We start from the raw sequence: 24,591 nt of genomic DNA, 5'->3' as shown, positions 1-24,591 counted from the left end.
CGGAGCACCACGCACAAACCGTACATCGGATCGAGCTGAGATTTGGGGGTTTTGAAGACCATCCCTGGCTGACCAGGGCCAAGGTGGCCTTTTTCTGAATGGTGGGCCCCACACACGTGCGGCCGGGATCATACATACGTCCGTTTGGCCATTGTTGCTGTCCACACGCGGGATCGTCTTTTGGCTCCGGTTTTTATCCACTTTTATCCTCTCATAGCCGTTTTTCATGAATCCTAGCCCTAGATTACGTTTTCCCTAAGTTATTTACCAATTTTCTTACCCTAGAGTTCCCCGAATTGGAATTTCTGAATCCCTTGGATTAGGGACTGATTACTATGCATGCGTGGATGATTATTTCTTATCTTTGAGTATTGTTTGGTTCATAATTTTTTTTGATCCAGCCCTATCATGTGTAGGCCTGGACCGGCATAGATTCCCCTTAATTGAATATTTGGACTTTCACGTGGGATATGAAATTTGTGTAATTGTTTCTGAACTAACGTGATCTTAAGCCTGAAATCTCGCATATCATATTTAATTTTCATGTCCTGCATCAGCCTGTTCTTATTTCTGAAGTGATTTATGGTGCGCAAAGTTGGAAAGTGCTAGCCAGCTTAATGCCGGTTCAATTTCTATATCAACTCGAAAACCAAGCATATTAAGCATGCTTCAAAAGCCCCCGTAAACCATAATTTGTTGGTGCACCTGACCCATGGTCTTCTAGTGTTTGCATATCCATAAAGGGTTTTGCTAATGTCCCCATCTTCATGGGGTAAGTAAAATCTCCGAAGCTCTTAAATGCCACATGGGACAACCAATCATTGATTTGGAATGTTCATTCATTAATACAGAAGGAAGCAACCCATGGTGCAAAAATCACGCCATTTGGATGATCCTAAACATCTGATCAATGGCATGGAAAATGGATGGTCAAGATTATGTGGATACACAAAGTAGTTCCTACCATTATCTTGAAACATCTATTCGATAGATCATAGATCCCACTTTTTATTTCTTATGATTCCAAAGTAGCAGATTGGTTTGAGGATTCTAAACATGTGATCTATGGCTCATAAAAAAGCAGACGGTTATAACAAATTGGCTCCATTCAAAGGGATAGGATAATCTGATTGGCATGAATCCTGCACTCGGCTTGCTCCCAATAGTACTATTGAATGGACTGTCTGGATTGATGATTGGATGTCCCACATACACAAAAGCTTTGGGGACATTGCTAACCTCCCCACAAAGATGGGGACAGTAGCATTTCCCATCTTTAAATCAGTTTAAGAAATTTGGCACCATAAGTTGTCCTTATCAGGGTTTAGTAATCCTCAAATATGTGTGAACTCGTTATTTACAAACTCGCAGGTACGAGACTAATTGTAAAGATATGCTATTTCTCAATTAAAGAACCATGGAATGGTTCATTTGTTTGACTGCATTTTTGTAATGAAATTGTTAAATCTACTTCTGTATGAAATGCTCAGGCATCTGAGTCAACCTTTGTATGCAAGAGGCCATTATCTATAAAAATGATTGTATGACCGGTTGGCAGATATTTACTTTTTTAGATAAATGGCTCCTCAAATTATTCTATGCACAACTGTCCCATTTTTGCTGAATTAACTGCCTTCAATTTGCATTCATTTAAACAGCATGCTGTGTAACTGGTCTGTTTTATATCACTGATATACCATGCTTTTATTGGACTAATCCATGTTAGATTATTTAGGTCACTGTTGAAGAGCTGATGAGTGGTCATGCATGCTAAGGTCGCATGATATGAACCAATTATTCGCTTAGACAGCCATTTCATTTATTTTCTGTCAAACTGACTGTACCTAGTGTTGTTAATTATTAATTAAGACTTGCTCTATCTGCTTCATTTTACAGCTTGAGTCATTTTTTTGCCAGACAGCCCTTTACCACATTCTAAACTGGAGGAAGGGGGAAAGTTGTACATTTGAGGTTAATCTTTCTCAAGGGCTGGCAGTTGAACTTTTGACTGATCACTGAATACATCTATTGCTTGGAATACGTTTATTGTCGTTGATAGTTCCAAGGTTGACTCACTATATTGGACCCTATAAGGCAAACAAGCTAGAGTTATGTATCATCAAGAGGAGAAATTTGTGAGGTTAGTTTGTTTGAATATGTACACATACTACTTTTACTCAAGTACTCCAATATCCAGAGATTCCAGTTTTGTATTCCTTCCAATTATTCTTTTTTGAGAGGTAATTCCTTCCGTATTAGAATGCTTTTCATATATTTTAATGCACTAGATATATGAAGCTCTTAAAATTAAAGAAATAATTGTGATTCAACAAGTATAAGCATTTCAAACATAAAAATACTTTGGATTACTTACCTTTTCTTCCTACTTGACTTTGAGAAAAAATTGAGGAAATGATGTTTTTCAGAGGAAATTGTTGGAAAGGAAAAGTTGTTTCCCTTGATTGTTTTTCAAGAAGATTTTATTGAAAAAAAATTCTTCATTTGTAAATATGTTGTTTGGCAAAATAGAAAAATTTCATGTAAAATTTACTAGAGCTATACATCGAGCCAAGTCAAGCTGAGCTTTGCCCTGCTCGGCTCGGCTCGGCTCGTTCCCATGACTACCTCAGCTTGAGCTTGGCTCGGCTCGACCTTCGAGCTCAAAACACGAGCTTAACTTGGTTTAACTGTTCGAGTCGAGCGAGCTAGGTTTGAGTTGAGCCGAGTGAGCTGTGTTAAGTCGAGCTTTGTCATTTTTTTTTTTTTTCATTTTGAAAACTGAAAAGGTTAGTTAGTGTATTTATAATAGGTAAATTAAGCTAATGTATTTGTAGCCTATAAGTAATAAACTTAATACATCTTTTATAATTTTAATATTCTCCATATTACTCATCTCCTCCATATAAACCGGGATCGGATCCATCGTTTTCGTTGTCCATGCCCGAGCTAGTATCTTCTCCAAGATGCTATGAAATAACAATTTTTTAATTGCACAAGATTGTTATAGACATTGGATAATACAATGTAGTTCTACATAGATTCTTAAACGGGTAGGTAGATTATTAAATACTCATCTAAACACATTAGTTGGCGTTAATGTAATTAACCAATAAGCACAAATATTTATAATTATAAGTACTCTAGAAAATAAATATATCACAGATTCACAATTAGAATTCAATTCTACAAAATTCAAATATAATCCAATTACACAAATGCAATTGTCAATAAATGGAATCATGCAAATCTAATCCAAAATACAACTATACCAATTACAAATCTAATCCAATTACCCAACTCAACCCAACCAACCCAACTGACCCAAATCTAATCCAATTACCCAACCCAGCCCCAACTCGACTCACACCCGACTCAACTGACCCAACTGACCCACACCCGACCCAACTTAGCCCACACTTGACCCAACCCGTCCCAACTGACTCACACCTGGCCCAACCCAGTCCCAACTTGACCTAACCTGACCAACCGATCCAACCCGACCCCAACTTGACCCCCAAACCTTCCAATTTGCAAATCAAAACCCCAAATCTCAATTTTGGAATTTAGGGTTTGCTTATTTTCAAATAATTACATAAATAAATAAAAACCAAAGATTAGATTTAGAGGTACCTTGCTGTTGAGAGTGAGAGAGCGGTGGGTGCCGGCCATGCGGCTGAGATGTTGAGTCGAGTAGACACTAAGTTGAGTAGGTACAGTGGGGATTGGAGAGAGAGAGAGAGAGAGAGAGAGAGAGAGAGAGAGAGAGAAGCTCGGGCGGGTGCGGCGGGTAGGGTTTGTAAAGGGAAAAGGTAAACAGATGGGTAGGGCCTTTAGTTTTTATATATATATATATATATATATATATTCTCGCCGAGCCGATCTCGAGCTAACCAATCTTGGAATCGAGCTTCGAGCCGAGTTGAGTCGAGCTCCACTCTGCTTGACCTCGGCTCGTTTCCAAACGAGCTGGGTCATATGAAGCTTGGCTCGTCTCGAGTCGCAGTTCAAGCCGAGTCAAATCGAGCTAGATCGAGCCAAGCCAAGTGAGCTTTTCGAGCTAGCTTGGCTCGTGTACAACTCTAAATTTACTTGAAAATAGGAGGCACGTGTGGTGTTGAACATGGATTGTGGCACATCACATTGTCACGTGGCACAATGGTCAGATGTGGGACATTAGCACATGTGGGTGCTTAAAGATGGATGGTTTCACATGTGATACATATGGGGTGCTTGAAGATGGTCGGTTGCACATGATGCATGTGTGGCACATTGGCACATGTGTCATATGTGGAGCGCTTCAAAATGGATGATGGCACATGTTGCACATTGGAACAATGGAACGTGGGGTTTTGAAAGAAGGCAACACCCCACATGTTGCATGTGGCACATTGGTGGGGCACTTAAAGATGGGTGGTGGTACATTTTGCACATGTGGCGCTTTAAGATTGATGGTGGTACATGTTGCACATGTGGGGCATTGGCACATGTGGGACACTTAAAGGTGGATGGGGGATGGGGGGCACTTGAAGGTGGTTGGTCATTGGTGGCGCATATGGTGAACATGTAGAACACTTTATAGTGAGATGGGTGGTTTCCTCTCCTTTTCCTCAATTTCTTGGAAACTACATTTGTTAGGTATGGATGTATGGGCAAGGAAATGGAGTGTTTTCTAGGAAATGACGCGAAATGGAAATGGCTTTTTCAAGAAATTTACAAAAGCAAACAATGGAAATGCCTTTTTCATGGAAACAGTGGTTCCTTAATTTGCATTCCAGTGAATCCAAACAAACCCTAAATGAACTCTGAATCTCAATTTGTGGAATCTGAAATCCAAAGGAATTCACTTGTAAAAGTGTTATGATCCATGAGCACAATGATGAGAATCCATCTTCATTGCTTGAGAAATTTACCGATGGATCGACTGGCAGACTCTAGTGGAATTGGAAGACATAATCTAGATAGAACAAGAACAGATTGACAATCATAGTGGCAAGTCTTGAGGAATATATCCTAGTTGGGATGGAAAATGTTAATCACTTCCCGATGATGTTAGATCAAATAGGCTGGTTGAAAATTCATTGTGACATGAAAGATCGCACAAAGGCCGGAGAAGTGACAATACATGTTAATTTGGAGCCATGTGACGATCAAGCCAATCCGATGCATGCACCTTCATTAGCGACTATAGCTATACTAAAGAAGGCACCCTACAAAGGCGGATCATGAAAGTGGATCAAACTGGGGCTAATCATAAGGACAGTCCTTCTATGGCAGGCCACACATCTCCATTAGATGGGTTCTAAATGGCCCTAGAGGCTTGCCAATTGAAGATTGGGCCCATCTAGGGGGTCGTCATCAAAGATTTGACAAATCTTACTACCCATATTTAAGATCCAAGCCACATCGATGGTCTAGATTGCTTGATTGAGAACCTAGATCATATCAAGGGTCTAGTGACAGATCGGGGCTAAAACTAATGTTCCGATTGGATTGTGAGGTCCATAGGTCCATGGATTTATTGATTTATTATTTAATTAGTTGTTAAAGTTAGTAGTGGTTTGTTGATTAAGTTTCCTTTAGGGGCCATTTGGAATGGGGGCACTTGGATGACCTAGACATAACAATACTATTAACAATAAGCAAGAATTATAATTGTTGAAATTTATCTTGTGTTTAGTATAACATTTTGTAGTAGGTGATTGTGATTCCAAGAATTTGAATCCTTGTTTGGTTTAGTTATAATTAGGAAATCACTAGTGGTATTGATTACTCTACAAAATGGTCCGATCTTTGATCTAGACCATCCATCATGTGGGGTCCCATATTTGGTTGCCCATCCCTCTTAAAAAATCACATTTTTCGGATCATCCTCAATGATTAGGGAAACGGGCAGTCAATATTGATCATACTGTAAATGTTATGATTTAAATTGGTCTAGACCATCATGTGGGCCCACCCTTAATTGGCAATCATTACAAAATCACACTTTTGTCAGATGATTTTAATTGTCCGTTAAATGGTTACAGAAATGGATATCTCATATTGATTATACTACTAATGGTTAGATCATTTATCTAAACCATCCATCATGTGGGGCTCACTCTTGATTGTTCATCCCTCTCAAAAAATCAATTTTGTTAGATGACCCCAACCATCCATCCAATGCAAAGGGAACAGACGGCCTATATTGATCGTACTACATATGGTCTGATCATGGATCCGTACCATCCATTATGTGGGTTTTACTCTTGATTGTTCATCCTCATGAAAAATCACTTATTAAATGGTCCTAACCATCCAATCAACTCCCATCCCTCTAAAATTCACTTTCTTCTGGTGATTTTAGTTGTCCAATCAATGTCTAGGAAATTGATGGCCCATATTGACAGTACTACAAATGGTGCCATCTTTGATTTAGGCCCTCCATGTCCTTTTTTTTTTTTTTGGTTTGTGTCAGAGAGAAAAAAAGCCTTTGGGATAGAAAAAACTCTTAATTACAGCCGGAAGTTCAACCCCCCTATTTGTATTAAATGATATCCCATGTCCCAAATTACATAAAATACCCTTGGATCCTTTAAAAATAAAAAACATAAAATACCCTCGGAATCAAGTGTAAAAAAGGAAAAACAAAAGAAAGAAAAACAATAAGAGAAATAAGAGAGCCCAACGTCGAGAGAGAGAGAGAGAGAGAGAGAGAGAGAGAGAGAGAGAGAGAGAGCCCATGGTCTATACGTGTATACACTCAACCTCAAGCTGTGACATAGCAACTTTCCAAGAATGTTGTCCAACTTCAACAGTAAGAGCCTTTGTGAAGATATTCGTGAGTTCAACAGTAGATGGAACAAATGGAGTATAAATGATGCTAGCGGTAACATTCTCGCGAATAAAGTGACAATCAACTTCAATGTGTTTTGTCAACTCATAAAAGCGGGATTAGAAGCTATATGAATTGCAACTTCATTGTCACAATACATAGGTATAAGAGTCTTTACTGGAAATCCTAATTCAACAACAAAAGTTCTAACCACAAAATTTTTACGTGTATTTGCCATAACACGGTACCCAGCCTCAACACTGGATCTTGTAACAACCATTTGTTTTTTAGTCGTAACAAGATTACTTCCAAAAAAAGTGCAATAGGAACGTCTATCATCTGGCATACTGGGGATTAATAACTTTTGACCAATGAAGATAATTGTTGGACTTGAGCTCACAAGTTGTAACCCAAGATTATTATAACGAACAATCAGCTTCTCCATATTGGGGGTGACGGGATCATCTGTCTTGGATGTTGATGATGAAGCCATATATAATCGCAAACAATTAAGAAGTACTAAAAATCAAGATTTCACACCAATCAATTTTAAAAAATTGCTACAACCAACTTTTGCTTTTGGCAAGTCTCCAAAAAAAGACCAAAAAAAATAAAAAAAGGAACTAATCCTCACAGTTCCAAATGAACCACCAAAGAGTAGAAAGGGGTCTTATGGCTAAATTCACTAGATCTCAACAAATCTTGAAGATCTTCAAAAAAAAAAAAAAAAACTCAAATACTCGATTGCTGGACGCAAAAGAATTGCTATAAATCTGGACGAAAAGAACTAAACAATGTCCAAGCAAAAAAATTCAGCAAACCCTAGCTGCTAAAGACCAACTTATGAAAAAAATGGAAGAAAAATGCCCCAAAAACCTTATCAAAACTTAATGTCCCACAACCCTCCCAGAAAATCAGAAATTGCTGCAAGATCCTTCCTCATTAATCACATTCAACCACTGATTAGGCTTCAATGACTCTCACATCGAGAGAAAAATCTGAGAAGAAGAAAGTGAACAAGTGAAAAAAGAAGAAGAGAAAGGAGAGGAGGAAGGGAGATGAAAAAAAAAAGAAGGGAGGAAGAAGAGAAAGCCCTTGGAGCTTTTTTGCTCAAGTACCTTGTCAGAGAGGAAAAACTCTAACTAGAGCAAGGAGTCTAGCGTCGTTCTTATTTATATCAAGTGATGTCCCAAATTACATAAAATACCTTTGGAACCACAAGCAAAAGAGTACAAACAAAAGAAAGAAAAATAATAAGAGAAATAAGAGAAAAATAAAAGACGGCCCATGATCTAAAGAGAGAAGGCCCACGATCTTGAGAGAGGGCACACGGTTCAGAAATGTACATGTCTACTTCTGGCATTGTGATTCCCCATATGAGTTATTGAGATGCCCATTGAGCATTTCAAAATTTGTGTATTCCAATGTCCAGCAGTTGCCAAATGCAACACTTCAATTGGCGATTGGGCTTACCGAAATTTCGAATGCCTCCAATCCAAACGGACCCTTAGTATTTTCATTGCTTATTTTCGGGCTACTTTTTAGGCATTAAACGTATGAATGGTTTGAAATTGGTCTCATTTGAAGGCTTATTGAGTTATTTTTCATTTGAAAGCTTATTTAGGTGCTTGAAGTTGGTGTTGGTTGAGTTAGAAAGATTGAGGTGAGAATTTTTGTGCTAGGGTTTGGGTGAGAAGCAAAAAAAATTCATTTGTTGAGTTTGGGGGTGGTTTATCCACCATTCAAAAAAAAAAAAAAAAAAAAAAAAGAAAAAGAAAAAAAGAAAGAAAAGAAAAAAGGTGGGCAGTATCTGTATCCAGCCAAGGTTTTGAATATCAGTTTCAAGGGCATTATCAGCCTGGTCCAAAACTGATACGATAGCTGTATTGGACCATATTGGCCTAATTCTTTCTCCCCAAAAATCGTGAATATATATATATATATATATAAGAGGAAAGAAATGAGCCTGTTGGTCTGACTTGTTGAAATGAGTTTTTGAGTTAGGACATGGGAATTCTTTTGTTGGTCGTATATTCTTATTGTAATGGGTTTTATTGCATGTTTTATCTTATTTTCATTAAGCGTCATAGGAATCATCACAGGTTATTTTGAATTTAAATATCTATGGTTAAATTACAATCATGAATATTGAGGGCAGTGCCTTGGAAATGTATAATATATATAACTTGTAAAATTTTATCTCTGAAATTGGCAAAAAATTGTTAAAAAATGTGTATAAGTGGAAAAATCAGCCAAATAGGCCATAGCTGAATATAAATCAATCATGATTTAATGGATTATGACCCATTATGTTGAAATACAACAACAACAAAAAATGAAAACAAGGTGACAGTTACCTTTCTATTTTCCCGAAAGCAGTCCACTCTACTTTGTTTTCATTGTATCCTACCCAAAATCTCTGTGTTTCTAGCTCAAAAGTGGGTGAGAACTAGCAGAAAATGGGTTTCTAAGTTTGATGTAGAGGGAGGGAATAAAATCAAAACACCACCAAGATGGAAAAAAAGTTTGGCAAAATTAACCTAAGTACACAACAATCATATGATTCAAATGGTGGTCTTCTTGGCCACGCTTCTGATATCAGCTGTGTGGTTGCTGACATTAGCTGGACGGCCTAGATGAAGTGAAGGTGTCCAACAATTCCAGGAAACTGCCTATCTGAACTCAGATGGTTGGAGACTTGGAGTCAATCCTTGAAATTAATGTCTTTTGTTCAAGCCAGAAACCTTTTTTTAAAAACGACATGTAGTTTTTATACCATGGAAAAAGAAAATATGAAAGAGACCTCTTTTAATCTGAGAGTTGCTAATGTATTAATATAATAAAACATGCTTTACACCTGTCGACGGCTAAAAAATAAAGGGAAAACGCATCATCGTCGTCGTCATCGTCATCATCATCTTATCCCAACTAATTGGGCATGGATCCTGTTCCTCCATTCCACTTTACCACAAACCATTTCCTCAGTTAAAATGTAGGTCCTCAAGTCGCCTCCCCCTTGCCTTTTTTGAACCTTCAACTTGAACCAACTCTTTCTAACCGGTGCAGTTATTCGTCTGTATTGCACATGGCCAAACCATCTAAGTCTAGTTTGCATCATCTTATTACCTATTGGTGCTACTCCTAAGTTCCCTTGAATGTGTTCATCTCTAATTCTATCATTATCTTGCCACTCATCCATCTCAACATCATCATTTCAACTATGCTCATCGTATGTACATGTTGTTCTTAATTGCTCGACATTTTCCCATAAATCATGGCTGGTCTTATAGCAATCGTATAAAATTTCCCTTTTAGTTTGATTGGTATGCGATGATCATTTAAAAGTCTAGAGTCACATCTCCACCTCTTCTACCTAGCTTGAATTCTATGAGCAACATCCTTCCCAATCTTGCTGCTTTCATGAATTATTGAACCATATATTGAAAATGGTCATTTTTGGGTGGTCAGTCAGCAATCTCAACTAACTTCTTTCCAGTAAGTCGGGCCAACCAGTGGAACTAATACTATTATGCAGTAATTTATGCTTTCTTCAGCAGCATTGAAGCTGTTACTGTTTCTATATTATTTCAAAGTCTAATCTATTGTCTGTTTTAACTGTAAATTGATGAAAGGCATTTCATAGGTTTTTATGGCACTTTAGTGCTTCGCCTGAATTGTTCTTAGACGACTTGTTGGTTATAGCAACTATATTTTTCAGGTTTCAGGATTGGCGTTTAGAGAAATCTGTAAGTTCTGCAGAGGTTAGAGAATCTTCTGGAAAGGTTAGAAGAACAATAAGCTCTGCTTCAGAGAGCATCCGAAGAGGTTTTGAACGGGGATCTGAAAGACTTAAGTGCATTAAGAAATCATTTCAATTTCGTTCTCCAAGAGATTCCTCTACGAAAGATTTCAGCTCGAGGAAGATTCTTGATCCTCAGGGAGCATTTCTTCAAAGATGGAATAAGATATTTCTTCTGTCATGTGTGATTGCTGTGTCTGTGGACCCCTTGTTCTTTTACATCCCAGTTATCCGTGGCACTGGCCAAAAGCAATGCCTTGGTTTGGATCATAGATTGGAAATTGCAGCTAGTGTTTTGCGTTCCTTCACTGATGCCTTTTATCTACTTCATATTGTCTTTCAATTTCGTACGGGTTTTATTGCTCCTTCTTCTCGAGTATTCGGAAGGGGTGTTTTGGTTGAAGATTCTTTGGCAATAGCAAGGAGATATTTGTCATCATACTTCCTAATTGATGTTCTTGCAGTTCTTCCCTTACCCCAGGTAAACACTTTGTTTCATTGTGAATTTATTTTTTCATTATAGCCACTTGTCTTCTAAAACTATCATCAGCTTCTTAGTTCCTTAAAATTTTGCTCAGTTTTGTAGTATTTCACAGCATTCTTTGGGATTTTTCTATAATGGATTGTTCAAATTTTTTTATTTTCAATGATGGAAAAAGAAAATGTTATTTTTAAAAGATGTATAAATAAAATATCATATCTTTGTGGTGTGCATCCAATCTGAGACATTTGACAATTGGTCAATTTTCTTATTGTTCTAGAATTGTTGTCCTTCTACTAATGCTTTTAGCTTTACATTAAACTTCTCTTAATCCTGAAAGATAGACGGTGTTCTTGTTATTCTTGTAAATATGATTTGAAAAATAGAAAGAAATCTAATGAGGATGACAGATTTGAATTCCCTTTCATCAAAATGTTGCATCTTGGTACTGTGTGTTGGAAAAAAAAAAAGAGGCGCTTTAAATTTTTTCCCCCCTCATTTCTTATTTGGATGATGGACTTAAGTCAGCAATGGGTGATTTCTTCTACTTCTGTTATTTTTTCATCTGTTTTTATATGGGCATCATCTTCACCATCTTAGCCTTCTTCCAGCAATTCAAGGTCTGGCTTGAAAAGGCGGATTGATATCACCCTACCTTTTTTACATGGGCTCTTGGAAACTAGCCATGGCAGAAGCCCACACTTTCAATATCTATATGTACATAACATAGAAGACCATTCTTTCAATCCATTCCTCACAGATGAAATCCGGAACCTGTGCTGAATTGTAGCTTTTCTTGCTTAAGTTGAGCATGCTAAGATTTGGTTGTCTTGAGGGTAGTGTCATTGTTTCTTACTTCTTGCTTGCTTTTATATGCTCAGGTGATTATATTGTTTATAATACCCAAATTGAGAGGGTCGGCACCATTGCATGCAAAGAACCTATTGCGATTTATTATTTTACTCCAGTATGTACCCAGGCTTGTACGGATCATTCCTCTATACAGGGAGGTCACAAGATCGTCTGGCATAATCACTGAAACTGCATGGGCTGGAGCTGCTCTCAATCTCTTTCTTTACATGCTTGCAAGTCATGTAAGTTTGATCATCCAAGTGATTGTAAATAATAGTTTTTTAATTTTTTAATTACACCTTGAAATGTTCCTAAGACAATTTTCAGTTTATCATAGATTATTCTTTATATATATTGTCACAAACACCCGGACATCTGTTTTTCTTTCACTTATCTCCTTTCAGGGCCTGTTTGGATTCATTGAAAAAAAAGTGGAAAAGTTATTTCCATGAAAATATCACTTCAGGTAAATTGGTGGAAATCATCATCATCATCACCACCACATCATCATCCAAGCCTTATCCCAACTAATTAGGGTCTGCAACATGAATCCTCCCATAAGCAACCCCACTTGAGCTCGATGTAAAAATGCCCTTGCATTAATCACCCCCAGTGAGGAGTCTTGAACACGAGACCTCCTGCTCTGATACCACTTTGATGCAAGACAATTAACCCCTTGCTCTAAAAGCTCGAATTGATAGATCATGGCTAATCAATCCCTTTATCTCATAGCCCAGGCCCTACATCCCATGGGTTAGGACCTCGGCCAAACCCCCCTCATGGGCCCCACTTCACATGAGTACCGCCTCACACGAGCCACCCGCCTCACACGGGTGGGGCCTGCCTCACACAAGCCACCCACCTCACACGGGTTGCCCACCCCGAGTGTGCCCCCGCATCCCACGGGCAACCCCACTTGAGCCCATTGTGAAAATGCCCTTGCATTATTACCCCTTCTAACCGGCTCAGTTCTTGGTCTCCATTTGCACATGACCAAACTATCTAAGTCCACTTTCCATGATGCTCTAATGTCTTCATCTTTAATTCTATCCCTCCTCTTCTTGCCCCTCATCTATCTCAATATCTTCATTTCAGCCACATCCTATGAACATGTCATTCTGTAACTGCCTGACATCCTTTCCCATAACGTATGGCTGGTCTTTTTGCTAATGTATAAAATTTTCCTTTTAGTTCGAGTGGTACACGACGGTCACACAAAACTCTAGAGGCACATCTCCATTTTCTTCCACCCAACTTGAATTCTATGGGCAACATCCTTCTTAGTCTCTCTATTCCATGTTGTGCCATAAAGGCCGTTACATAAAGGTAACAATGGCAACCGTTACATGTTATAAGGTCGTAAAGGCCGTTACGGAAAAAATGACCCGTAAAGGCTGTTACAACCCCCATAACGGTTTGTTACGCCCCCATAAAGGTTGTAATAGCCTCGCAACGATCCATTATAGGGCCAATATAGTTTTTTCGTTTTTTTTTTTTTTTTTTCAATAAAAAAAGAGACCGTAACGGCCCCCGTAATGGCCATTACACCCCGTATCCATTCTCATGAATATTGACCTAAGATATCTAAAGTAGTTATTTTGGAAACTTCTTGGTCAACAATGTTAATTAATTCCTTGTTTCCACGGTTACTAAAATTGCACTCCATGTACTCTGTTTTAGTCCGACTAATTTTAAATCCTTTGGATTCTAAAGCACCTCTCCATAAATCTAGCTGTGTTTATCCCACATTTGTCTTGTCAATCAATTGATTGAAAATGAAACATTATTTATACCATTTGTTTTCCGAAAATTTTTCCCTTGGAAAGTGCTCTCCATTTCTCTCTTTTTTGTTTGGCAAAGATATTTCCACAGGAAAATAACGACTTAGTTGTTTGTAATTATCAACACCGATAGGCTCCACATGGTTAGGATCAACTAATGATGCTGGGCCATGGACCTCTCTTTTTCAGATCCCTAATATTTGGATCTAGCTTGGAGGTCTCCAAAATCCTAGTGGGCTGATTGGAACTTAAGAAAAAGGTGGCAATCAGATTAGCGTCACTGTCAGGGAAGAATGTGCATGGTTTCTCTCACTTAATGGCTTTGATACCATGTGAAATAGGGAAATAAGAATGGTTTTAACAGAAGCTAGAGAGAAGAACAGAGAAAGATGAGAAAATAGAAGAAAAAGGGAAGAAAAGAAGAGAGGAGGTACGACTGCTCACTTGCCAGCCTCCTCACATTTCTCCCATCTTATTTTATTAGGGCTGGAGTCATTATAGCTGAAATTCAAAATTGCCCTCCTTGCTTAAGGACTAACTAAAACATATTCATATGGGCCCAAACTTGGACCCAAACTCAACCCAAGAAACAAACCAAAGCCCAAAGGGGCCCAAGGCCCAAAACATGTGAACCAACAATACTTTTAAGTTTTAACAAAGAGCGTCTAACGATGTCCCCTGCATGGAAATACAGATGGTTAGGATAGACTAAGCATTGGACACCACATGGTTAAGATCTCCTGAAAATGGGCCCCACGAGGAAATACATATGGTTAGATCGAATAGCAAGGGGCTCCACATTGTTAAGATCATCCAAAAATGGCCCCACATGGAAATACTAGTGGTTAGGATTGACTAATGACGGTAAATGTGGTTAAGATCATCTGACCGTGGGCCCCACATGGAAATACAAGTGGTTAGAATTGATTAATGATGAGAAATGCATGGTTAAGATCCACATAGAAATACAAGTGATCGATTGACTGAAGACTCCTTTCTGAGGGTGATTGGAAATGGATTTGCCTCCAACTCAAGGAAAATGCTTTTCTTAGGTATTAATGAGGAAAAAGAAATGGGGAAAATGGGTGGATTTTCTTGGAAATTTGGATTTTCATTTATTTTCCAAGAAAAAAATTCAAAACAAAGAAAGGGAAAGTATGTTTTCACCAAAAACAAATTTCCTTTCCTGTGTTTCCTCGAATAAACAGGCATGGAATCCAGAGTAACTGGAAAGCCCTGAGCCTGGTGGTGAGTGCGCATGGTTTTAGTGATAAATTTGAAATCATTGACAAACAATTTGGGGATCTGAAAGAATGTCTTAAAATTTTTGGAAATTCATTTCCCTTCTCTATTCCAAGTGTCCTGACCTCTTATCAGTGTCATGTAGTTATGTTCTTGTTCTTCATTCTAAATGTTATTAATTAGTTCATTTATGCCTTTTTGCTTTTTTTACTTAGATTCCTTTTGTGAGACTTGATGCATTTTGCAGTTGTCACGTTAATGTGCATTTTCCGAATCCTATCATTGCCTAGAGTTCTTTCTTCATCAGCAGCCTTGTCCCATTATTTGGGGTCAGCTTTATGAATGTTTCACCAGTACAGATTCAGGAACAGGAATTCTCCTGATTGCTTGACACATGCTCTGTACCCTTGTTCCTATTGCTGATATCATGCTTTCTTTCTTTTTTTTTTTTCTTTTTTTTCCTAAAAAGGTCATGTATTAAGATTTGATGCACGTGCAAGATAAAAGATAAAAAGGGTCTTCTTGGGCAGTTAAGGAACAACATGTTCATAGGATGACTGTAGCAGAAATGAGGATGTTGGGATGGATGAGTGGCAAGACAAGGAAGGGTATAATTGGGAATGAATGCATTCAAGGGAACCTAGGGGTGCCATAGGGAATAAGTTGAGTTAAAGTAGACTTTGATGGTTTGGTCATGTGCAACGGAGACCAAGAACCACTTTGGTTTGGAGGAGTCAGTGGCAGCCTGGTACAAGTTGAAGGCTCTAAAAGGGCAAGGGGAAAGCTCAAAAGGACATGGATGGAAGTAGTAAGAAAAGACTTGATGACCGGTCTAACTGAAGGTCCAGCCCTTGATAGAGTGGAATGGCAGAATAGGGTTCACATAGCCAACCCTGATTAATTGGTATAAAGCTTTGATGATGATGATGCAGGTGCAAGATATATGACTCGTCATTTTTTGGTATTATAATGATTTCTGCTGCTGGAATCTATTCTTTCTCATATGTTTAGTAGGTTGAATATGCATTCGATGATTTTAATCCCTATGGAAGTCTTGACATTTGAACATATCGTCTGCCACTTACCCTGTCAAGCAAATAATAGCCACAGTAACTAATACTATTTGCATGAGCATGATGTCATGCAGTGCCTGTATGGAACTTCACTGAATGGAGTTTATTTAATTACAACTGAAAATAGCACCAGGCAGATTGTTAGATAGTGTGCATCATCTTATGGAAATACAGTATGGTGTGGATCAGCCCAAAGAGGTTGGCATAGAAGTATTTGCCCCAAGGAAGAATCATAGAATCCTACCTGTTTTCTGGGTTTGGAAAAGTGCTGATTTTCAAGAACAGGAATCTTATGATATGTTGGTAATCTCTTATGAGAATCATCCATGCCTGAAACCTATCTTGATGCCTGAAAGTTGGATAGGCTGGGTGTTTCCAGACAGTCAGTCTAGCACATCCTAGTACAAGCCCCTTATTAAATTCTGATTACAACAAAACTACGATTTATTTTTGCCTAGGGCTGTATTGGCTTTTGGGCCTTTTGGTTTTTCATAAAATATCTCCATTGCCAATAAAAAGAAAACCAAAACTAAAAAGTAGGATTTGTCATTTCTCAGTTCTCACAGACCCACGTGATTTGATAAGTGAATGGTATTTCAGGTTGTTGGAGCCCTTTGGTACCTATTTGCCATTGAACGCCAAGATACATGCTGGCACAGAGCCTGCCGCGACCATGGATCATGCAAGGTTGAATCTTTGTATTGTCAAGGGGAGGGTGCAGGAGGCAATAGCTTTCTAAGTGATTCTTGCCCTATTGTAAAGCCAGAGGACACGACCCCACCTTTTGACTTTGGAATATATTATCCCGCTCTCGAATCCGAGATTGTCCAATCAAGAAATTTTCCACAGAAGTTCTTTTACTGCTTTTGGTGGGGACTACAAAATCTGAGGTTGGTGCATATAAAGATCCTCTTGCCTCTTTCGATCGATGCCAATCTATTTTCAAGCAGTTTACATACTTTTCTCTTGTGCTTGTGCACATTTGTTTCAATTCCAATTTCAAACATAGTTTGTGTATTATATATGTCCTCATAATTTCTTTGAAGCATGCAGGAAATGTATTTGTGTGATGTTGAACTAATCACTTGGAAAATTAATAAAACTTATGGTGCACATTTGTGGTAAATCATAACAAGGCTTCTGTCTTCCTCAGTGATTGTAGTAAAATAGATATGTGGATATGGGGAAGGTAAGCTTTACTAGAATGTTGGCTGACCCTAATTAATTGGGATAAGGCTTAGATGATGATGATTGTTAATGGACCATTGTGATCACTTAGGTAGACCGGCTTGGTCTCACATGTGGTCTCTTGTAATTATTGCTCTGTTGTAATCACTCTGAGTGATCACAACGATCCATTAACAATGATCGTGAAGCTTTACTAGAATGTTGACTGTATCACATATTGGATTTTTTTTTTTTTGAAAGGTAATGAGATTTTATTAAAAGAAAAGGCCCAAAGGGCAAAAGAGGCAATATAAAAGCTCAAGCCTGAGCAAGAAACGAGAACAAGAAGCCCACTCCAATACATCAGATTTTGCCCTTCCAAAGACTTCCAAGCATGACCCACTCTGGTTTCGAAAGCATCGGTTATTCCTCTTTCCCCAAAGAGTCAAAGATCGGCCGACATAGCTAACCTCCACATCGCCCTTCCTTTTTTATTGGACCCGCCTCCACTCCATGTGAGAAAGAAGACCTCGATAGTCCGTGTATTGGAAAATTGAAATTGCATTTTCACAAAACTTGAGCTTGGTTCCTTCCCTTTAATTGTCAGCTATTTGTCAAGTAAGCTGCAGCAAGTTAAAGTGATCTTATTCAGTTGAAGAACTGATTGGTCATTCCTACATCATGCAAGGTGTGAATTCATAAAAATAGGTCGTCGATGCTGGAAAATGTAGAAAAGGAGCTTTGCTAATCACACATGCTTGTGCAATAAAGCTTGTGTACATGCCACAAATGTGCCCACATGGCACATACGTGTGAGATCTAATCCATCAATCTGGTTGGTCAATACAATATTTTCCCAAAAGTAAAATCTGGACCAATCAGCCTGTGGCCTCACAAATGGAAACACGTGGATGGTTTAGAAAAGGTTTTCAGATCAGTACATTTGTTTTGCAAACTGTGGCCCACCTGACCAGTAACAATGTGCTTCTTGGGCTAGAGCATATAGTGGTGCTATTCTGATGGATGAATTGTGACATGCTGGCACATAATTGGCATGTAGGTGAGCTTTATTGCACATGCGTGTGGGTTTAACAAATCTCTGGAGAAAGAACCCCTTGGGTTGAAACATTTTGAGATTAGAATTGACAAAGCATTTGAATTCAGACAAAAAACCTACAAACAATTGTCTCTTCAAGTTCCAGTGTTTGCAAGCCTTTTTCAAAGTTCCAATGTCAAATCCTCCCTGACTTCAAACTTACACATTCTTCAAAGACGAATTACAGGGTCTTGAGTGGCAGCAAATGTGTAGTTGCTGAGGAAGAGGTGCATGTGGAAAACATGGTTTGGTAATCCAGACTGATGTTCTCATGGGAATCACCATGCATGGTGATGACCCAAAATCACCCAGACTGGAATATCATGACCCTTCGACGCTTTGGCGCATTTTCAGTTGAATGATGAGGATGGTTGCTGTGATTAGCTATTCACATGCCGATGATGGTGATCACTAACTTTATTGTACAGAAGCAATTACAAAATAAATGAGATGGTGGTGAATCAATGAGGAAACAAAGTGATAATAATCTGTTTAGTGAAGCCACACATGACACAACTACAATCTACAAGCCAGAAGATGGTGAAAGCTTTTTAGTCTTTGGGAAAGGCAAGTTACATGTGGCTTTAAAAGTAAGTGTTAGAATACATGTACAAGTGTGAATTCACACAGTAGCTTCATGAATGTTACAGCAGTGATCACAATGATGCATTTGATGGACTATTTTTAATAGCCGTTACATTCATAGGGACATTCATATTGCATTGCAGTGTCTTGCTTTTCAAGCTAACGTGTGACTGATATTTCTGTTTTGGGTCCTTGCTAATGTGTGACTGATATTCATATCCCAACCTGAACCTGATCGACGTATAAGTTACTTATAAATTATAGTTGAGTTTGGGTCCTTGCCCTTGCTCCGGTGGTAGACTCTTATAGGAGTTTGAACACCTGGTCAAGGGTTCAAGTACCCATAGGTGGTGAAATCCCACTATGGCGTGAGTGTGTGGCAGTGTGTGTGCGTTTGTGAAAAATAAAATAAAAATAAAATGTGTGACTGATATTTCTGTTTTGCAGTGCTCTTGGCCAAAATCTGCAAACAAGTACTTATGTTTGGGAGATTTGCTTTGCGGTTCTCATTTCCATCTGTGGCTTGGTTTTATTTTCACTTCTCATTGGCAATATGCAGGTAACTAATTCCTCAAGCATCTCATGGCCTACATTAATTTGAGTCAGCATAAACATGAGTGCAGATTCGTAGTTGGATGCCACTTAGTCATTCTCTTTCATGACTAAATGTTCTTGCACACATCTCCATTGACAAACTTGCAGGAGCAAATTGCCTAATTGTATTTGTATCATTGTACTGTGCTCTATCCATTTTCACAATCCTGTTAGATTTTCCCATACATTGTAATAGGTATATAAATGGTGGTACAAGAGGTGCTAGTGGGATGATCAAATTGGCAGTTCAAAACCTGCAGGCTGCAGTTGTATTACAGCTAGAGACTTTGATTTTCATTATCTGAAGATAGTGGAGCAAAAGAAAATAGAATTAGAATTGTATTTTGACAGACTTTGTTCTGTCATTCTTGTACATTGGAAATTTGAGCATCCTTTTTTTTTTTGAGAGACAACTTTAGTGTCCTTTCAAAGAAAGAAAAAGAAAAATCACGCAACTATTCTCTACTATCTGATGTCTTAAATTACATGTTAACCAACCCACATGCTCAAATGCCATGACTACTAATTTTTGTAGCTTCAGGGCCCATCTGAAAGTTTCTGTTTGTGGTTGATGGGATGTGCAGCATGTGCCCTGTGAGCTGTCTAGTACAGTTCCCCTTTCCCAAGCTGCTCCAAATGGCTGCTCTATATGCTGAGGGATTTGCTCTGCTAAAAACCACAAGCAATCCTGATTTCCAGGGACTTCCAAATGGAGGGCCTTATTTGAATAACTAGAAATAGGATTTGAATGCTAGTCTCACTGGTGCCTGAAATTTCTGAGAAAACTTTCAGATGATGGAAAACACATGCTATTGCTTTAAAATGGTGTACTAGTCTCCTAAAAGAAAATGCCGGCCTACTGCAAGAAGATGTCCGGAGTAGTTACGACTAGAAGACATGTTGTTACGATTTTCAGAAAAAAAAAGAAGAAGAGAAAAGGCAAAGATATATGGTGGTTAACTGCTGTAGTTTCTCAAAGTTTGATCTCTTCTTATCTGCGACCACAGAAGAGTTCTAATTTGAATAGTTGAGTTATGAAAGATTGAAAGTGCTAACCTGAACTGTCTAACTGCTGGCATATTGGCATGTGAACACATAATTTCTTTTTTATAATGATTAGTAGTGTATCTCATTTCCTTGAAGTGTATGCATGTCCCCAGAAGTTGATCCCAGTCAGGTCTGCGTGCGTGCATGTCATTTGCTCGAAAGTGAGGGTGCTATGGGAGTTGTTATATTTGCACTATGCGCATTCCCACTGGTAGCAATGGCCATTATGCCCAATTCTGCTGCATGCTGCATTGGGTTCACATGCCATTTGGTAGGGGCTACAACTAGTTTCGGGTCAGCCTGAATCTGATTGACCCAACCCGAGTTTGGGTTGGGTTGTCAAAATTTCCGGGTTGGCTTCTGGTTGGAAAATGCCAACCCTATTTGAATTCAGAGTGGATTTGGGTTGAGCAAATTGAAGGGCGGGGTTAGCTCGGTTTGGAATACTCACATATATTTGGGGTGAATTGGGTCAGGTCAGGTTGGGTCGACTATAAAGGAGTCTGGGTGGGGTTTGGTTTGGAATTTGGGTTGGGTCAGGCTGCAGATTGGGCCCTCTTGAGGTCGGGTTGGGTTCCGGTTGATTCTCAACCTGACCCAACCCACTCGAGTTGCACTCCTAACATTTGGAGCAAGTTTGAAGGAATTCTTCATTCAATTTGATTTGTAATGGAATATCCACACTTCGCAAACAAAAGTTTTCTTTTTCGAAAATGAAAGTTAACGCTGTCTGAGTAGGGCCCAATTCGTATTTCACCCTTCTTCAAACTGGGGGCATAGGTGTATATTTCACATCATTTCCTTCTGTATTGATGTTCTGAATATTAAATATGCAACTATATTGCAGACATATCTGCAGTCCACCACTGTGAGATTGGAAGAGATGAGAGTTAAAAGGCGAGACGCGGAGCAATGGATGTCTCACCGTCTGCTTCCCGATAACCTGAGGGAGCGGATCCGTCGATACGAACAATATAAGTGGCAAGAAACAAGAGGGGTCGATGAAGAGCTTCTGCTTCACAATCTTCCCAAGGACCTCAGGAGAGATATTAAGCGCCATCTCTGCTTGGCATTACTCATGAGGGTAAGTGGTTCATAAATTCTCCTTGCTTTATTTGCTTAGGTGATGAAACACAATACTCTCTGTATTTTCTGCTAGTGGAAAATACATAATTTACTTATCTTGAAACAAAAAGTCTCTTGGATGATCTTTCCCTCATGGGCTCTTCAACACATTTATCATCCCAAGAGCAGGGATACATGCTTTTATTATTATTTATCATTAGGGATTGCATACTTTCTAGAAATATATGCTTCTTAGAGGTTTGCTAACCCACTATTTTGCCATCACAGAGGTCCTCATGGCACATGGGTTTCAGATCCAAACTGTTCATTAGGTGGATCCCACCCTAGAAATTCCCTGGGCCAAAAATCAGGGTACACTTATTAGGTGCATGACATTTTATGGAACAAATAGATGGGTGCCAAAAAAAAAAAAAACTTAAGCTGTCCATTTGTTTGTAAATATTGTAGCAAACGTGACGAGTGGAGGCCAGAAAAGCTGTTGTTTGGAAGGCTTGGTTTTCTGGCTACTGAATGACAAGCGATGTCAGAAGTGATTCGCTCCAGGAGAGAAAAGGGGTTAATTGTGGAACACATGCAAGATCCAAGCCAGTCATCAAGTGGGACCCACTTTCATATTTATCCCAACTAGTTGGGGTCAGCAACATGAACCCTGTTAAGTCATTCCACTCTATCACGGACTATATCATCATTCAAACCTTAGGTCCTCAAGTTTTTTCCTACTAACTCCCCCCACATCCTTTTGAGACTTCCCCTTGCCTTTTTAGAGCCATCAAAACTGCATTCCATCTCTCTTTTCTCCTGAACTATTGACCCAAGATAGTGAAAATGATCATTTTGGAGTACCTCTTACTGAGCAATTTTAACAAACTCGTGGGTTTTACTCCTATTGTTACTAAAACTGCATTCCATATGCTCTGCTTTTGTCTGACTAATTTTAAAACCCTTATCTAAAGCATCCATCCATAGTTTTAGCTTTTGCATTTCCCCCCTTGTCTCATTAATGAGAATTAAGTAATTTTGCAAACAATATACTACCTACTAACTCTTCCATAACTAATGCAAAAAGGTACAGGCTCGATGCCACTTTGCCTTGCCTGTAAAGCAGGCCGAGTCCACTCATTAGCTGGGCTTGCACTTAAATGAGACAAATGGATGGATTGAAAAAAAGAGGACCAATGGCCTACATACAACATACATGTGTCTCACTTGACGAGTCCACCCGCCCTATCTTTGGGCCAATGCATGTTTACATTGGCCATCACCTAATGAATATACCGGATTTCATATGTGCACCCCCCTGCAGTTCTCTTCTTTAATCTCCAGCTCGAATCACTTCAGGAGATCAAACTATATGAAATCTGGTGAACAAATTCCTTTGCATAATCTATTACACCACGAGGTGCTGCATGCTTGCTTCTGAAATTTGGACACAGTACTGATATCTGGAATACAAGGTCCTTTTCCATAGGTCTATAACTTGTTTAGTTTTAGTTATCGTTTGAGCTCGTAGAGTATTGGAAGTCTTTGGAGTTATTATTAGCTGAGGCAAGTCAAAACTGAGTTATAGTGAAACTTGGCTCTTGAGTCTTGAATGAGTTGAATAGACTAAGAATCGAGCTAATTGAGTTTTTTTTTTTTCCTCATTGTTGCTATCCACAAGAACAAAACTGTTTCATCTGGACAGCAGCTCCAGTGCACGTTATCATTGGGTCCCATTTAGTAAATGGTACCGCCCCTTTTCTCTGTCAATCTAGGCTGACCAATTGATGGGCCGCCCCATGCATTAAGCTCTGAATGTTGCATATGGCCACCTTGATATGACATGCCTATATCTCCACCATGGCCCTTTTCTTTAGGTTCCGATGTTTGAGAAGATGGATGAGCAACTCTTGGATGCCATGTGTGACCGTCTCAAGCCGGCCCTGTACACTGAAGATAGCTACATTGTCCGTGAGGGCGACCCAGTCGATGAAATGCTCTTCATAATGCGGGGAAAGCTGGAGACAGTAACTACCAATGGTGGAAGAACTGGCTTCTTCAATGCCGATTTCCTCAAGGCTGGGGACTTCTGTGGAGAAGAGCTTCTCACATGGGCACTGGACCCACACTCTTCCTCCAACCTCCCGACCTCAACAAGAACAGTACGGGCGTTGACTGAGGTAGAAGCCTTTGCTCTCATGGCTGACGACTTGAAATTCGTTGCATCCCAGTTCCGGAGGCTCCACAGCAAACAGCTCCGCCACACTTTCCGGCTCTACTCACAACAGTGGAGAACATGGGCTGCCTGTTTTATACAAGCTGCTTGGCGCCGTCACTGTAGGAAGAAGCTCGAAGAGTCCCTCCATGAGGAAGAGGATAGGCTGCAAGCTGCACTTGCGACGGGTGGTGGCAGCTCACCGAGCCTCGTTGCCACCATCTACGCGTCACGGTTTGCCGCCAACGCACTGCGGGCATTGCGGCGCAATGGCGCGCGCAAGACCAGGTTGCCGGAGAGGTTGCCACCCATCTTGCTCCAGAAGCCGGCTGAGCCAGATTTTACAGCAGAATGAAGACGTATGTTAATGGCCTATCCTGTTTTTGTATTAAAATATCAGTTCCTCGGGAGCTTGTGTCTGCGTTTCGTTGTATTTTTGGTAGATAAACTGCAACGCTGGAAGAATATTCGGGTTTTGTGTTCTTGTATCGTTTGTACCAGAAGTTCTGTACAGAAAATGTAGGCTAATAGCAGTTTCTTGTTTGGTTCTCAATGTATTGATTGTTTAGGGGCCAAGCTTGGCCCTACATGTCCAGACACCCCAGCCTATCGCCACTCCTACTGAAGATGGGGCACAAGCCATTATATGTCTACTTGGGCCTTCCTTACCTTTCATTAATAGACACTTGTTGAATTCGGATTGTTGAACATTATTGGTTTTATAAGTTCATTTGACAGCTGATGACGGTACAGTTAGGTTCATCTGTCCACTTTGTTTTT

At 39.4% G+C, this 24,591-nt stretch overlaps 1 protein-coding gene across 4 annotated transcripts in view; it reads left to right on the top strand.

Moving 5' to 3' along the window:
* The window catches only part of LOC131241241 (cyclic nucleotide-gated ion channel 1-like), a 35,871-nt gene extending 11,507 nt beyond the window's left edge, over window positions 1-24,364 (top strand). The window contains exons 2-8 of one of the 4 annotated variants that reach the window (XM_058239985.1): window positions 1,922-2,140; window positions 10,533-11,094; window positions 11,976-12,188; window positions 16,643-16,932; window positions 19,338-19,449; window positions 21,379-21,615; window positions 23,474-24,364. In XM_058239985.1, coding sequence (XP_058095968.1) covers window positions 2,112-2,140; window positions 10,533-11,094; window positions 11,976-12,188; window positions 16,643-16,932; window positions 19,338-19,449; window positions 21,379-21,615; window positions 23,474-24,166 — 2,136 coding nt within the window. In that variant the 5' untranslated portion in view covers window positions 1,922-2,111 and the 3' untranslated portion in view covers window positions 24,167-24,364. Of the gene's footprint in view, window positions 1-1,896; window positions 2,141-10,532; window positions 11,095-11,975; window positions 12,189-16,642; window positions 16,933-19,337; window positions 19,450-21,378; window positions 21,616-23,473 lie in introns of all 4 variants that reach the window. The other 3 variants (XM_058239983.1, XM_058239984.1, XM_058239986.1) reach the window with 3 other exon arrangements.
* Window positions 24,365-24,591: the final 227 nt, after the last annotated feature.

This window comes from Magnolia sinica, chromosome 3 (assembly GCF_029962835.1).
Source record: "Magnolia sinica isolate HGM2019 chromosome 3, MsV1, whole genome shotgun sequence".
NCBI classification, from domain to species: domain Eukaryota; kingdom Viridiplantae; phylum Streptophyta; class Magnoliopsida; order Magnoliales; family Magnoliaceae; genus Magnolia; species Magnolia sinica.
This window is presented reverse-complemented; position numbering and strand designations above follow the sequence as displayed.